This window comes from Rhinoraja longicauda, chromosome 30 (genome assembly GCF_053455715.1).
Source record: "Rhinoraja longicauda isolate Sanriku21f chromosome 30, sRhiLon1.1, whole genome shotgun sequence".
Classification (NCBI taxonomy): Eukaryota; Metazoa; Chordata; class Chondrichthyes; order Rajiformes; family Arhynchobatidae; genus Rhinoraja; species Rhinoraja longicauda.
Window position 1 is genome coordinate 6,020,652 of NC_135982.1, and position 14,849 is coordinate 6,035,500.

The window sequence follows — 14,849 nt, forward strand, 5'->3', positions numbered from 1 at the left end:
AGATAACTTTGATCCAGAAAAACTCTTAAAGGTATATGAATCGTCAGAATAAAATCTGAGACAAAGGTTCACCTGCACCTCCTCCAACCTCATCTATTGCATCCGCTGCTCTAGATGTCAACTTATTTACATCGGCGAAACCAAGCGCAGGCTCGGCGATTGCTTCGCTCAACACAGTGGTATGAACATCGACTTCTCCAACTTTAGATAGTTCCTCTGACCCTCTCTTCCCCTCCTCCTTCCCAGATCTCCCTCTATCTTCCTGTCTCCACCTATTCACAAAATGCTGGAGTAACTCAGCAGGTCAGGCAGCATCTCGGGAGAGAAGGAATGGGTGACGTTTCGGGTCGAGACCCTTCTTCAGACTGATGTCAGGGGGGCGGGACAAAGGAAGGATATAGGTGGAGACAGGAAGATAGAGGGAGATCTGGGAAGGAGGAGGGGAAGGGAGGGACAGAGGAACTATCTAAAGTTGGAGAAGTCGATGTTCATACCACTAGGCTGCAAACTGCCCAGGCGAAATATGAGGTGCTGTTCCTCCAATTTCCGGTGGGCCTCACTATGGCACTGGAGGAGGCCCATGACAAAAAGGTCAGACTGGGAATGGGAGGGGGAGTTGAAGTGCTCGGCCACCGGGAGATCAGTTTGGTTAATGCGGACCGAGCGCAGGTGTTCAGCAAAGCGATCGCCGAGCCTGCGCTTGGTTTCGCCGATGTAAATAAGTTGGCATCTAGAGCAGCGGATGCAATAGATGAGATTGGAGGAGGTGCAGGTGAACCTTTGTCTCACCTGGAAAGACTGTTTGGGTCCTTGAATGGAGTTGAGGGGGGAGGTAAAGGGACAGGTGTTGCATCTCGTGCGGTTGCAGGGGAAAGTGCCCGGAGTTGGGGTGGTTTGGGTAGGAAGGGACGAGTGGACCAGGGAGTTACGGAGGGAACGGTCTCTGCGGAACGCAGAGAGGGGAGGGGATGGGAAGATATGGCCAGTGGTGGGGTCCCGTTGTAGGTGACGGAAATGTTGGTGGATGATATGTTGGATCCGCTGGCTGGTGGGGTGGAAGGTGAGAACGAGGGGGATTCTGTCCTTTTTGCGAGTGGGGGGAGGGGGAGCAAGAGCGGAGCTGCGGGATGTAGAAGAGACCCTAGTGCGAGCCTCATCTATAATGGAGATGGGGAAGCCCCGTTTTATGAAGAACGAGGACATCTCGGAAACCCTAGTGTGAAACACCTCATCCCGGGCGCAGATGCGGCGTAGACGGAGGAATTGGGAGTAGGGGATAGACTTTTTGCAGGGGACCGGGTGGGAAGAAGTGTAGTCCAGATAGCTGTGCGAGTCAGTGGGTTTATAGTAAATGTCCGTCACTAGTCTGTCTCCTGTGATGAAGATGGTGAGGTCCAGAAACGGGAGGGAGACGTCGGAGATAGTCGAGGTATATTTAAGGGCAGGATGAAAATTGGAGGTGAAGTGTATGAAGTCAGTGAGTTCTGCATGGGTGCAAGAGGTAGCACCAATGCAGTCGTCGATGTAGCGGAGGTAGAGTTCGGGGATGGGGCCAGTGTACGTCTGGAACAGGGATTGTTCAACGTACCCGACAAAGAGGCAGGCGTAGCTAGGGCCCATGCGAGTGCCCATAGCTACGCCTCTGGTTTGGAGGAAGTGGGAGGAGTCAAAGGAGAAGTTGTTGAGGGTAAGAACCAGCTCTGCTAGGCGGAGGAGAGTGTTGGTCTCCTCCTGTCTCCACCTATATCCTTCCTTTGTCCCGCCCCCCTGACATCAGTCTGAAGAAGGGTCTCGACCCGAAACGTCACCCATTCCTTCTCTCCCGAGATGCTGCCTGACCTGCTGAGTTACTCCAGCATTTTGTGAATAAATACCTTCGATTTGTACCAGCATCTGCAGTTATTTTCTTATAGAATAAAATCTGATATAAATAAAGAAAGTGATTTAAGTAAGGCAGACATAAAATGCTGGAGTAATTCAGCGGGACAGGCAGCGTGATTTAAGTAAATGGTTGGAGAGACTTTATGCAAACATGTTTTTAATAGACGGGGAGAAAGCATTTAAAAAAAAGGAAATAAGCAGGAAAGGTTGGGAGCAATTACTCTACAAGGAAATCTAGAATTAATCCACCAACATATCTAAACTTCTTCAACTCTGGTATCAACATAACTGCACCACCAACTGTATTTTCAGTTGCCAAGCATGTAGACTCTGCAGTTCCTCTTGATAAGATCTTCAAATGAGGTAATGGTCATCTGTTAACATTATTGTGAAATGTTTTATTTTGTGTCTTGTCTCCTGTTCTTAAACCCCCACTTCTCAGATTTCAGACAACTCTCCTAGCCCCACTTCAGAATATTCTTTCAATATTGCCCGGTCAGTACAAGGCTTTTATCATATTCATGGATATGACAACCATTCCCAATGTTACAGAACCCCATGACTTTCTTCTATACTGCCCCAGATCTTCAGGATCCACTGGGATGTGCCTCAGAATTTGCACATTCACCCAAAATGTCAAAAGACTGGTTTGAAGTCCCATGCCTTTGGCAGCTAAGTCACAGGGTGCACATGTGGTCTGTGGCCATTTCGACTTCAGGGATAGGACCGTCAGCCTAGTCAACATTCCAGATTCAGATTAGTTTACTGTCATACACATTGGAATGCAATGAAATTCCTTCTTCATGTGAAGCTCATGGAGTAAACAGTATAGATACAGAGATGATAATTACAACAATACTATAATTGCAAAACAGCAGAATGGTCAAGTTTGCAGTGTGATATGTAGTGTAGAAATATTGAAGTATAATGACAGAATAACTGAAATGAGGTTGAAATAAGAGTAAGAGTGATAATTTATGGTTTTGTTTTCTCTGTAACCATGTGAATTGTATTTAGATTGTAATTGGTTGTTGAGTGCTATGTAACACCCCATTTCCTTTCTGTATAAAAAGTTATCAACTTTCCCTCTCCCCAGTTGAGATCGTTTCAGACACTAGCATTGTATCTGGAGATCCTCACGGGAAGAACCCCACTGTGGAATAAATCTGTTGTACTCATCCAGTATTCGGATTATTATTTTATTCAGACTGAAGGTAAAGAACTTGAATTATCAAGAGTACATGCAAGCACTTTTGGAAATGGGGTGTGAAATAGGTGATTGGATCAGGAATTTGATAACAGTGGGGAAGCAGATATAAGGAACTACAGAAGCTGGTTTACAAAAATAAACACAAATAAACTCAGCGTGTCAAACAGCATGTCTGGAAAACATGGATACGTGATGTTTCGAACCGGGAATGATAAAGTTGGCTAACTAATCTTGCCTTGCAGAGGTTGATGGGATGCTTGACTATAGACAATGTGGCTAAAAAAATGTGTGTACTGCAGAAATCAAGCCCAGACAGCTAAGTTGATTGCAGAGATACTTAACTATTCTTCAGACTGATTGTGGGGGAGGGCAGGCAGGGGGGAGGGGGAAGCTGTAAGAAAAGTGGAAGGACAAAACCTGGTGATTGATTGGTGGATATAAGTGAGGGGGGGGGGTGATAGGCATAGTTGGACAAAGGCAAGAGATTTAAGATAGAAGAGGTGCAAATTGTGCAGCCGGAGGAAGGAATATAAGTGGAAGGAGAGGGGCTGGAGTGAAATGGGTGTGGGTCTAGGTTCGGCACAGGGAAGAGAGGGGGAAGGAATGAAGGAAGGAAAGTAGAAGAAAGAAAAGGATTGTTTGTAGGTTAATTACCTAAAACTGGAGAATTAAAAGTTTATACCGTTTGGTTATAAGCTACCCAAGCGGAGTATGAGGTGCTGTTCGTCCAGTTTGCGTGTGGCCTCAATCTGGCAATGAAGGAGGCCCACGATAGAAAGGTCAGTATGGGAATGGGAAGAGCAGTTAGCGATCGGGAGATCAGCAAGCCCTGACGGAGCAAGCTCATGTGTAGACCGAGTGTACACTTGGTCTCGCTGATGTAAGAAAGCTGTTTTTAAGTCTGGACATCCGAGCTTTCAAGCTTCTGTAACCTCTTCCAGAACTGAAAAAAAGAAAAAGGAGTTGGTTTGCTAAAAATCATTTCCTTTTCATGCACCTATGCTTATCTTGTCTGACCACACTGATATTTTCAAGACGTACTGTTAGCATTTTCTCTACTATTTATATTTGCCTCATTGCAATTTGCAGTTTCCCGTTTTCCCCTCCTTCCTAACAGTGGGTTACATTTGCCACCCTCAAACCTGCAGGAACTATTCAAAAATCTGTAGAATCCTGGAAGATAACAACCAGTGTTTTCAATAGTTCAATGACTACTTCTTTTAATGCTCAGGGATGCAGATTTCCAGGCCCGAGGGATTTATGAGCTTTCCATCCTAATGATTTATCCAGCAGTATATTCTTAAAATAAAGCTGATTTTCTTTAATTCCTCCTTTTTATTTGTCCCAGTTCCCCAGCATTTCCTGGGAATGATTTGCGTCCTATTCCATAAGGACAGAAACAAAACATTTGTTTAATTGTTCTGCCAATTTTTGTTCCCCTTATAAATTCTCCCAGAAAGTAATGTTGCTGTCATTGGGAAAATGCTGTAATCTAACAGCAATCTAATGCTGGAAAGTAACAGTAGGACATTTAGAAAATCAGAAGAAAATCAGGGGCATTATGCTTTTACAAAGGGTGCCAGGGCCAAGGTTGGATCAGTCATGATCTTATTTACCAGTGTAGCAGGCCCGAGTAGTTAAATGCCCTACTCCTGCTTAGCTTGTATTCTAATATAGATGTGGTCTTAAACCTATGTTCTAGCTACAATACCAGAGAGTCAAAGCAATCCCGAGGCACAACTTCAACGATGGGTATTACCCTATAAGAAAATAACTGCAGATGCTGGTACAAATCGATTTATTCACAAAATGCTGGAGTAACTCAGCAGGTCGGGCAGCATCTGTGGAGAGAAGAAATGGGTGACGTTTCGGGTCGAGACCCTTCTTCAGACCCTTCTTCATGGGTATTACCCTAGTGTTTTGGTCAATGTTTGTCCATTAATTAACACCTAAAGAGCAAATATCTGGTTGTGATTACACTGCTGATTTTGAACACTGTAATTAGCAGTAGGAATAGGTCATAAATGGCAAGCATACCACATTCCTACTTTCTACTCCTGTTGCCACTTTCAGGAAGCTATGGGTTTAGACAATAGACAATAGGTGCAGGAGGAGGCCATTTAGCCCTTCGAGCCAGCACCGCCATTCAATGTGGACTCCAAGATCCCTCTATAAGTCAAAGCTATTAACTGTGTAATTTCCCTTACATTCGACCTCCCTAAATGTAACACCTCATACTTGGTTTAATTTAGAAATATGGCATGGAAACAGGCCCTGTGTCCCAAAGAGTCCGCGATCACCCATACAGTAGTTCTAGACTATTGACTAGGGACAATTTACAGAAGCCACTTATAGACAATAGGTGCAGGAGGAGGCCATTCGGCCCTTCGAGCCAGTACCGCCATTCAATGTGATCATGGCTGATCATTCTCAATCAGTACCCCGTTCCTGCCTTCTCCCCATACCCCCTGACTCCGCTAACCTTAAGAGCTCCATCCAGCTCTCTCTTGAATGCATTCAGAGAATTGGCCTCCACTGCCTTCTGAGGCAGAGAATTCCACAGAATTCCATTTGACCCACATTTGCTCAGATTAAACTACATCTGCCATTTCCTCATCCATATCTGTAACTGGTTTAAATCTCGCTGTATCCTTTGACAGCCTTCCTCACTGTATGCAATTCTGCTAATTTTGGTGTTGTCTACAAACCTACAGACCAACCCATCTACATATACCTCAACGTTATTTAACAGTTCCCAACACTGATACCTGCAAAACACAACTGGTCACAGATGCCCTTTGTCTTCTATAGGTAAGCCAGTTCTGAATCCAAAATACCAAATCACCGTGGATCCCATGCATTTTAATCGTCTGGATCAGGGTACTATGGGGGATTTTTATTAAATGCCTTCCTAGTATGCCTTCCAGGTATTAGTTTAGTAAAGCTTCTCTGAACTGAGGAAAGAAAACCAATGCAATACATAGTAATCTAGATGCAATCTTACCAATGTCCTAGAAAATTGATTATCATCTTGATTACCACCCTTTGATTATCATCTATGCTCCCCAGGCATACTGCCTGACCCACAAGTGCTACTCCAGCACTTTGTGTCTTTATTTTATGATAATGTTCCATTTGCTTCCCTCATTAGTTGCATGCTAGCTTTTTGCAAATCAGGGGCAGTACGGTGGCACAGCGGTAGAGTTGCTGCCTTACAGCACCAGAGCTGATGTTTTCCCACATTATTCTCCATTCACCAGGCCTTTTCCCACTCACTTAATTAAGTTTACCATGTGTTTTTCTAGCCTCTTCACAATTCACTTTCCTACCTATGTGTATGTCATCACCAAATTAAGCAACCATTCTCTTAGTGCCCTCATCTCAATTATTTATATGAATTATGAAAAGTTGAAGCTCCAGCAAAGATCTCTGTGACACATCACCAGTTACATTTTATCACTCATCAACCAGAAAAATAAATATTTTTGCCTACTCTCCATTTCCTGTTAGCCAGCTTATCTTCCATGAACACCAATATGCTACTTCCAACATAATGAGCTTCTATTTTTTGCAAAAACCCTTTGATGCAGCATCTTTTCAAATCTGGAAATCTAAGTAATCGTAGTCTTATATACCTACTGATTCCCCCTTTATCTATAGAATGCAGGACTTCTTCAAGGAATTCCTGAAGCTGATCAAAAATGACTCATTTTTCTTAAAAATTTGTTGATTTCACTTGATTACTTTATTATTTTTCTGTGTCCCATTATAACTGTTTAGTTAAAAAAGACACAAAGTGCTGAAGTAACTCAGAAGGTCAGGTATCATTACTGGAGAACATAGATAGGTAACATTTCAGGTCAGGGGTCTTATTCAGACTGATTGCAGTGGGAGGGCTGGGGGGAGAGAAAGCTGGAGGAGAGGTAGGAACAGGACAAAGCCTAACCTTTTACTAAATTAGTAAACTGTTTAGTAATTGGACATAATGTTTCCAAATGCCATTTTTGGTAAAACTAACTTGCCTGTTGTTTCCTAGTTTATCTCCCCTCTTTTTGAGAGATTGCTATACACAAACTGATTGCTCATTATAGCAATGATAATATTTGAAAAATACTACTTTGCTAGTTGAGTGATTTGGGGTATTCATGTTGTGAAAAGTGCTACTGAAATCCAAGCCTTATCATGAACATATCATACTAGGTTCTGTGTAGTGTTCTTATATCTCACTCCACGGCAGCACGGTGGTTCAGCAGTAGAGTTGCTGCCTTTCAGCATCAGAGACACGGGTTCGCTCCCGACTATGGGTGCTGTCTGTATGGAGTTTGTACGTTCTCCCCATGTGTGTGGATTTTCTCCGAGATCTTTGGTTTTCTCCCACATTCCAAAGACGTACAGGTTAATTGGCTTGGTATAAGTGTAAACTGTCCCTAATATGTGGGGATCGCTGGTTGGTGCGGTTTCAGTGGGGCGAAGAACCTGTTTCCGCACTGTATCTCGAAACTATACTAAACAATCATGGCAGTCTTCAGGCCCTATTAATGGAACTAAACCAAAGAGCTAAATGCAGTTTTTAACTTAAATTCTCTATGGGTGCTGTGCTAGCAATGTTGCCACTATCACTTGATGCTCTGGTTTGATACATTTATATGGCTTTAATTTAGAATCAACTATGGAAACTGAAGCTTTATAATCACTTCTACAAATACTTGCTTACTTCCAAATTGTATTGTAAAACTGAAATCAAACCATCACAGTGGAATCTGAACTCACATTCTTCAGTAAAACCTTAAACTGATTGGGAAGTACATGGGGACTGACTAGTGTATTTTATAAGCTGGCATAGATTTGGAGGGCATAATTATTTATTTGTCTTGGTAAGATTCAAATATGTCTCTGGATTAATTTCCCATACTTCTTATCCTTTTGATAATCTGCCATAAGTATGAAAAAGATTTTTTAGCACAAATGTGCTGATTGAATATTACTGCAGAGTTTTTCATGAGAAAATTAGATAACATGATTTTATCTGTTTTGTCACATCATTTCCTCACAGACCTCTGATAAAATCTCTTCAAGTTAATTTATAAACATTTCTCTTTAGCATAGTTGGATGCATATAACATTGCTAAACCAGAAAAGAACATGTTAGTTTGTTTCATAAACCAGTTTTATCAAATGTTAAAATCAGACATAACTACAAGCAGATTTGTAATGAATCCCTACACATCATATCATCTTACTTCTTAAATGAATTCAACAGCAATTTAAAAGCGTGAAAACATTTGATTTTGAAAATTTAGCTGGTAACATCAAAAATAATATCCGTACAACTACAACTAATAGATTATTAAACTCACAATAAAAACCACAAACATTCTTTGTGATATTTGGAACATTTTAGAGATATCATTTATTTAAAGACTGACATCTCTTTGCACCAACCCTTTCAGTAGAAATGACATTACACTCAATCGATTGAATCACAGCCATTATTGATTTTTCTTAACTAGAAGACTTTGCAAAGGAAATGGTATCACAAAATGCTGGAGTAACTCAGCAGGTCAGGCAGCATCTAGGAGAGAGGGAATGAGTGACGTTTCGGGTCGAGACCCTTCTTCAGACTGATGTCAGGGGGGCGGGACAAAGAAAGGATATAGGTGGAGACAGGAAAACAGTGGGAGAACTGGGAAGGGGGAGAGGGACAGAGGAACTATCTAAAGTTAGAGAAGTCAATGTTCAGACCGCTGGGCTGTAAGCTGCCCAAGCAAAATATGAGGTGCTGTTCCTCCAATTTCCGGTGGGCCGAGGAGATGGGAAGATGTGGCCAGTAGTGGGATTCCGTTGGAGGTGACAGAAATGTTGGAGGATGATTTGTTGGATACACAGGCTGATGGGGTGGAAGGTGAGGACATGGGGGATTCTGTCCTTGTTACGAATGGGGGGAGGGGGAGCAAGAGCGGAGCTGTGGGATATAGAGGAGGCCTTAGTAAGAGCCTCATCTATAATGGAAGAGGGGAAGCCCCGTTTCCTGAAGAATAAGGACATCTCTGCTGCCCTAGTGTGAAACACCTCATCCTAGGCGCAGATGCGGCGTAGATGGAGGAATTGGGAGTAGGGGATAGACTTTTTGCAGGAGACAGGGTGGGACGAAGTGTAGTCCAGATAGCTGTGGGAGTCAGTCGGTTTGTAGTAGATGTCAGTCACTAGTCTATCTCCTGTGATGGAGATGGTGAGATCCAGAAACGGTCGGAGATGGTCCAAGTATATTTAAGAGCAGGATGGAAATTGGTGGTGAAATGTATGAAGTCAGTGAGTTCTGCATTGGTTCAAGAGGTAGCTCCAATACAGTCATCAATGTAGCGGAGGTAGAGTTCGGGGATGGGGCCAGTGTATGTCTGGAACAGGGATTGTTCGACGTACCCGACAAAGAGGCAGGCATAGCTAGTGCCCATGCGAGTGCCTATAGCTATGCCTCTGGTTTGGAGGAAGTGGGAAGAGTCAAAGGAAAAGTTGTTAAGGGTAAGAACCAGCTCTGCTACACTGAGGAGAGTGTTAGTAGAAGGAGATTGGCTGCTTCTACGGTCAAGGAAGAAACGGAGGCTTCAAGACTATCCTTGTGGGGGATGGAGCTGTAGAGTGACTGGACATCCATGGTAAAGATGAGGGAGTGGGGGCCTGGAAACCGGATGTTATCGAGGAGACGGAGAGCATGCGAGGTGTCTTGGGCATAGGTGGGGAGGGATTTGACATGAGGGGATAGGACGGAGTCGAGGTAGGTGAAAATAAGTTCGGTGGGACATGAACAGGCAGAAACAATGGGTCTGCCAGACAGTTCTGTTTATGGATTTTAGGGAGAAGGTAAAATGCGGGGCTGGGGAACGATAAGGTTGGAGGCGTTAGAGGGCAGAGCACCGGAATTGGTGAGGTCAGTGATAGTGTTGATGATTAAGGTCTGGTGCTCGTCGGTGGGGTCATGGTCCAAGGATAAGTAGGAGGAGGTATCTGAGCTTTGTTGTCTGGCCTCGGTTCGGTAGAGGTCAGCGCACCAGACTACCAGAGCACCTCCCTTGTCAGCGGGTTTGATGACAAAGTTGGGATTGTTGCAGAGTGAGTGGAGGGCTGCATGTTCAAGAGGGGAGAGGTTAGAGTGAGTCAGGGGAGTGGAGAATTTGAGGCGGTTAATGTCACGCCGGCAGTTGGAGATGAAAAGTTCTAGTGAGGGTAGTTGGCCAACCGGGGGAGTCCAAGAGGAGGGGGTCCGCTGGAGATGGGAGAATGGGTCATCACTGGGGGGTGAGGACTTCTTCCCATCGAAAAAGACTCGGAGGCGACGGAAGAACAGCTCCACATTGTGGCGGGCCCAGAACACGTTGATGTGGGGGCGGAGGGGAACAAAGGTGAGGCTCCTGCTAAGGAAAGACCGTACGGTATCTGAAAGGGGGGATGGTGAACACCCAGCAAGTGTGGGGGTTGGGGTCGGATGTTTCACACTAGGGCAGCAGAGATGTCCTCATTCTTCAAGAAACGGGGCTTCCCCTCTTCCATTATAGATGAGGCTCTCACTAGGGTCTCCTCTATATCCAGCAGCTCTGCTCTTGCTGTCCGTTCCCCCATTCATAACAAGGACAGAATCCCCCTTGTCCTCACCTTCCACCCCATCAGCCTGTGTATCCAACAAATCATCCTCCAACATTTCCGTCACCTCCAACGGGATTCCACTACTGGCGAGATCTTCACATCTCCTCCCCTTTCAGCTTTCCGCAGAGACCGTTCCCTCCGTAACTCCCTGGTCCACTCATCCCATCCTACCCAAACCACCCCCTCCCCAGGCACTTTCACCTGCAACCGCAGGAGATGCAACACCTGTCCCTTTACCTCCCCCCTCGTCTCCATCCAAGGACCCAAACAGTCTTTCCAGGTGAGGTTCACCTGCACCTCCTCCAACCTCATCTATTGTATCCGCTGTTCCAGATGTCAACTTCCCTACATCGGCGAGACTAAACGCAGGCTCGGCGATCGTTTCGCTCAACACCTTTGCTCAGTCCACCTTAACCAACCTGATCTCCCGGTGGCTGAGCACTTCAACTGCCCCTCCCACTCCCAGTCTGACCTTTCTGTCATGGGCCTCCTCCAGTGCCATAGTGAGGCCCACCGGAAATTGAAGCACCTCATATTTTGCTTGGGCAGCTTACAGCCCAGCGGTATGACCATTGACTTCTCCAACTTTAGATAGTTCCTCTGTCCCTCTCTTCCCCTCCCCCTTCCCAGTTCTCCCACTGTCTTCCTGTCTCCACCTATATCCTTTCTTTATCTCGCCCCCCTGACATCAGTCTGAAGAAGGGTCTCGACCCGAAACGTCAGCCATTCCCTCTCTCCTAGATGCTGCCTGACCTGCTGAGTTACTCCAGCATTTTGTGATACCTTCGATTTGTACCAGCATCTGCAGTTATTTTCCTTTGCAAAGGAAATGTGCTGTCTGAGTCAGACTGGTAGTCCTAAGGCACAAGCTAATGATCTGGGAAATTATCTCAAGTTCTTGGTTAATTTACTTTATTATTACTTCATGGGATATGAACACATTCGATTTACGTTCATCCCTTGCTCCCTTAATTCAGTTGAACCATTTCAGACAGTTAGCAGTCGACCATTGTGCTGGGCCTAAGACTACATGTAATCCAATTTAGGAAAGTGAGAGAGAGAACGCAGAAACATGCTCAAGTCTGCACCAACTATAAACCACCCATAATAGATACATAGAAAATAGGTGTAGTAGTATGCCATTCAGCCCTTCGAGCCAGCACCGCCATTCAATATGATCATGGCTGATCATCCAGAATCAGTACCCCGTTCTTGCTTTCTCCCCATATCCCTTGATTCCATTAGCCCGAAGAGCTATATCTACCTCTCTCTTGAATACATCCAGTGAATTGGCCTCTACTGTCTTCTGTGGCAAAGAATTCCACAGATTCACAACTCTCTGGGTGAAAAGGTTTTTCCTCATCTCCGTCCTAAATGGCCAACCCCTTATTCTTAAACTGGGACCCCTGGTTCTGGGCTCCCCCAACATCGAGAACATTTTTCCTGCATCTAGCCACTCCAATCCCTTAAGAATTTTATATGTTTCTATAAGATCCCCTCTCATCCTTCTAATTCCATTGAATATAAGCTCAGTCGATTCATTCTTTCATCATATGTCAGTCCCGCCATCCCGGGAAATAACCTGATAAATCTACGCTGCACTCCCTCAATAGCAATAGACCAAAACTGCACACAATACTCCAGGTGCGGACTCACCAGGGCTCTGTACAACTGCAGTAGGACCTCCTTGCTCCTATAGTCAAATCTTCTCATTATGAGGGCCAACATGCCATTTGCTTTCTTCACTGCCTGCTGTACCTGCATGTTTACTTTCAGTGTCTCTTTGCACCACCCCTTTTCCTAATGGATTTAGGATTTCCTGAAGAACATTAGTGAACGTCGGTGGACTTCTTAACAAGTCTGGCAATTTTAAGTCATAATTAATTTATATTTATATTTGAATTTTAAATTTTCCAGTTGCCTCGGTGGAATTCAAACTTACATCTCTCGACCAATGGCCCAAACCATTGTTGCTGTTTGTTCAGTAATTGTATAGCTATAGAACCAATTATTAAGATATGAATCTTGCATAAAAAGCTATTTCTGTGACGCTGACCTGGAAGCTACCCGACTGTCTATAAAACTCCAGCTCATCAATAACATTCTTTTGGAATGGAAACTGATCAAGTTTATTTGTGGCTCTAGATCCACAATATGTGATAAACTCTTTATGTAGAAACAAGGATCCACAGATGCTTGTTTACACAAAGTGCTGGAGTAACTCAGTGGGTCAGACAGCATCTCTGGAAAACATGGGTAGGTGCCGTTTCACTCTGAAGAAGGATCCTGACCCAAAACGTCACTTATCCGTATTCTCCAGAGATGTTGCCTGACCCACTGAGTTACTCCAGCACTTTGTGTTTTTGTGTGATTAGCTCATCTTTGCCCTTTGAAGTGACCTGGTAAGCAGTCACTTCAGTGCAGCTAGGACAAGGCAATAAATACTAACTTTGTCAGCAGTACCTACATTTCATAATTGAGGAATGTTATAATGTTGCCTATAAAAAATGATCACCTGTGGTCTGAGCAAATTTCAGAATACAAAGAAAGACCAATGTTTTGATAAGGAAAAAGGAAGCAAAATACAATAGTAAAACAGGAGAAACAAAATCACAATGTTAGATCTTCAACAATACGAGAAAAGGAAAACATTGTATAAAGTTAATGTAGACTTACAGACAAGGCTGAAGAGGTTCTAGTAGGAAATAATGGAACGACACAGAAACTAAACAGATTTTCTGTCCATCATGAAGATCCTAAAAACAGGATTTCTGTTCACTTGGATGTGTAGGAAGGAACTGCAGATGCTGGTTTACACCGAAGATAAGCCACAAAATGCTGGAGTAATTCAGCGAGATAGGCAGCACCTCTGAATCGAAGGAATGGGTGACGTTTCGGCTCGAAACCCTTCTTCAGACTGAGAGTCAGGGGAGAGGGATAATTTTTCTGATTATATGCCTCGTTGTCACCTTCCCCTCAGCTGACAATGATCTATTCTACATTTTCTTTGATCCTTGTACCCTTTGATCTCCCGTTTTCACACTTTACCCTTCCATATCTCTATGTCTCCCTCGACTCTCAGTCCAAACAGATTTGGAATGAATGAGTTCAACAAAATTAGCATGAATAAAAAATCATTAATATGATTCATATTTTTTTCTATTAATAATGATTAATATGCTTTTTCTCTATCATTCTCTACCTTAAAGATTGCAATCTATTTAAGTCATGGAAATGATTGGTTGTTTTCAGTTAAATTTAGGTTAAATTCGCTTTCTTCATTTTCCAGATCAAAGGACAGAGGTTTGAAAATATCTTGTCTGCTTTCTTTTTCTCTCAACTGAATAACGACACAAAGCATAAGAATAGAGAAAATTGAAATAGAAAGTTTCTTGTCCAAAGAGCAAACTTTTAAAATTAACATTCTGAATGGTACATACCACACTGTCTGAAGGTTGTTTCTGATATGGCTGCAATGGTTTGTTTACTGAACTCTATCTGCTTATCTTCCCCAACCTCCTCACAAAGGCATCCAACAGTGTAGTGAACAGCAGCACGCAGCCTCTATGAGAGAAAAAAATTTAAGAATCCTATTTTGAACAGACATGATTTTCTTAATTTGTGTTTCTTTATTCTGTCCATCAGATACATTTGTATAGAAATTGCAAACAAAAGAGAAGGACGGGCAAATAAACAATGCAGTAAGGCAATCCGGACAATAAAACATGTGATGTGGAAGAAGTCAGGAGGAAAGAAGGATCTGCACATGGAGTCAGCACGAGTGGGCAAAGGCGGAAGCTGACAGCACTCCACATGTGAAAGGAACTGGTGAAACTAGTGGAGTGAGAAATGTTTATGAATGTTATTTGTAATGGGTTCCCGAATATGTTTATACCTATGCACCATTCCCACTGTACACCACCGATTACATAGTCAAGTCAAGTCAATTTTATTTGCATAGCACATTTAAAAACAACCCACGTTGACCAAAGTGCTGTACATCAGTTCAGGTACGAAGAAAGAACATACAATGGCACACAAACATAGCAGCACATACATAAACAGTTCACAGCGCCCCCGCAGAGGGCCTCAAACGCTAGGGAGTAGAAATAGGTTTTGA

General features: G+C 43.6%; 1 protein-coding gene across 1 annotated transcript in view; it reads right to left on the bottom strand.

Annotated features, from left to right (window-relative positions):
* The window catches only part of cenps (centromere protein S), a 28,247-nt gene that overhangs the window by 10,567 nt on the left and 2,831 nt on the right, over positions 1–14,849 (bottom strand). The window contains exon 2 of the mRNA XM_078425323.1: positions 14,170–14,293. Coding sequence (XP_078281449.1) covers positions 14,170–14,293 — 124 coding nt within the window. The remainder of the gene's footprint in view (positions 1–14,169; positions 14,294–14,849) is intronic.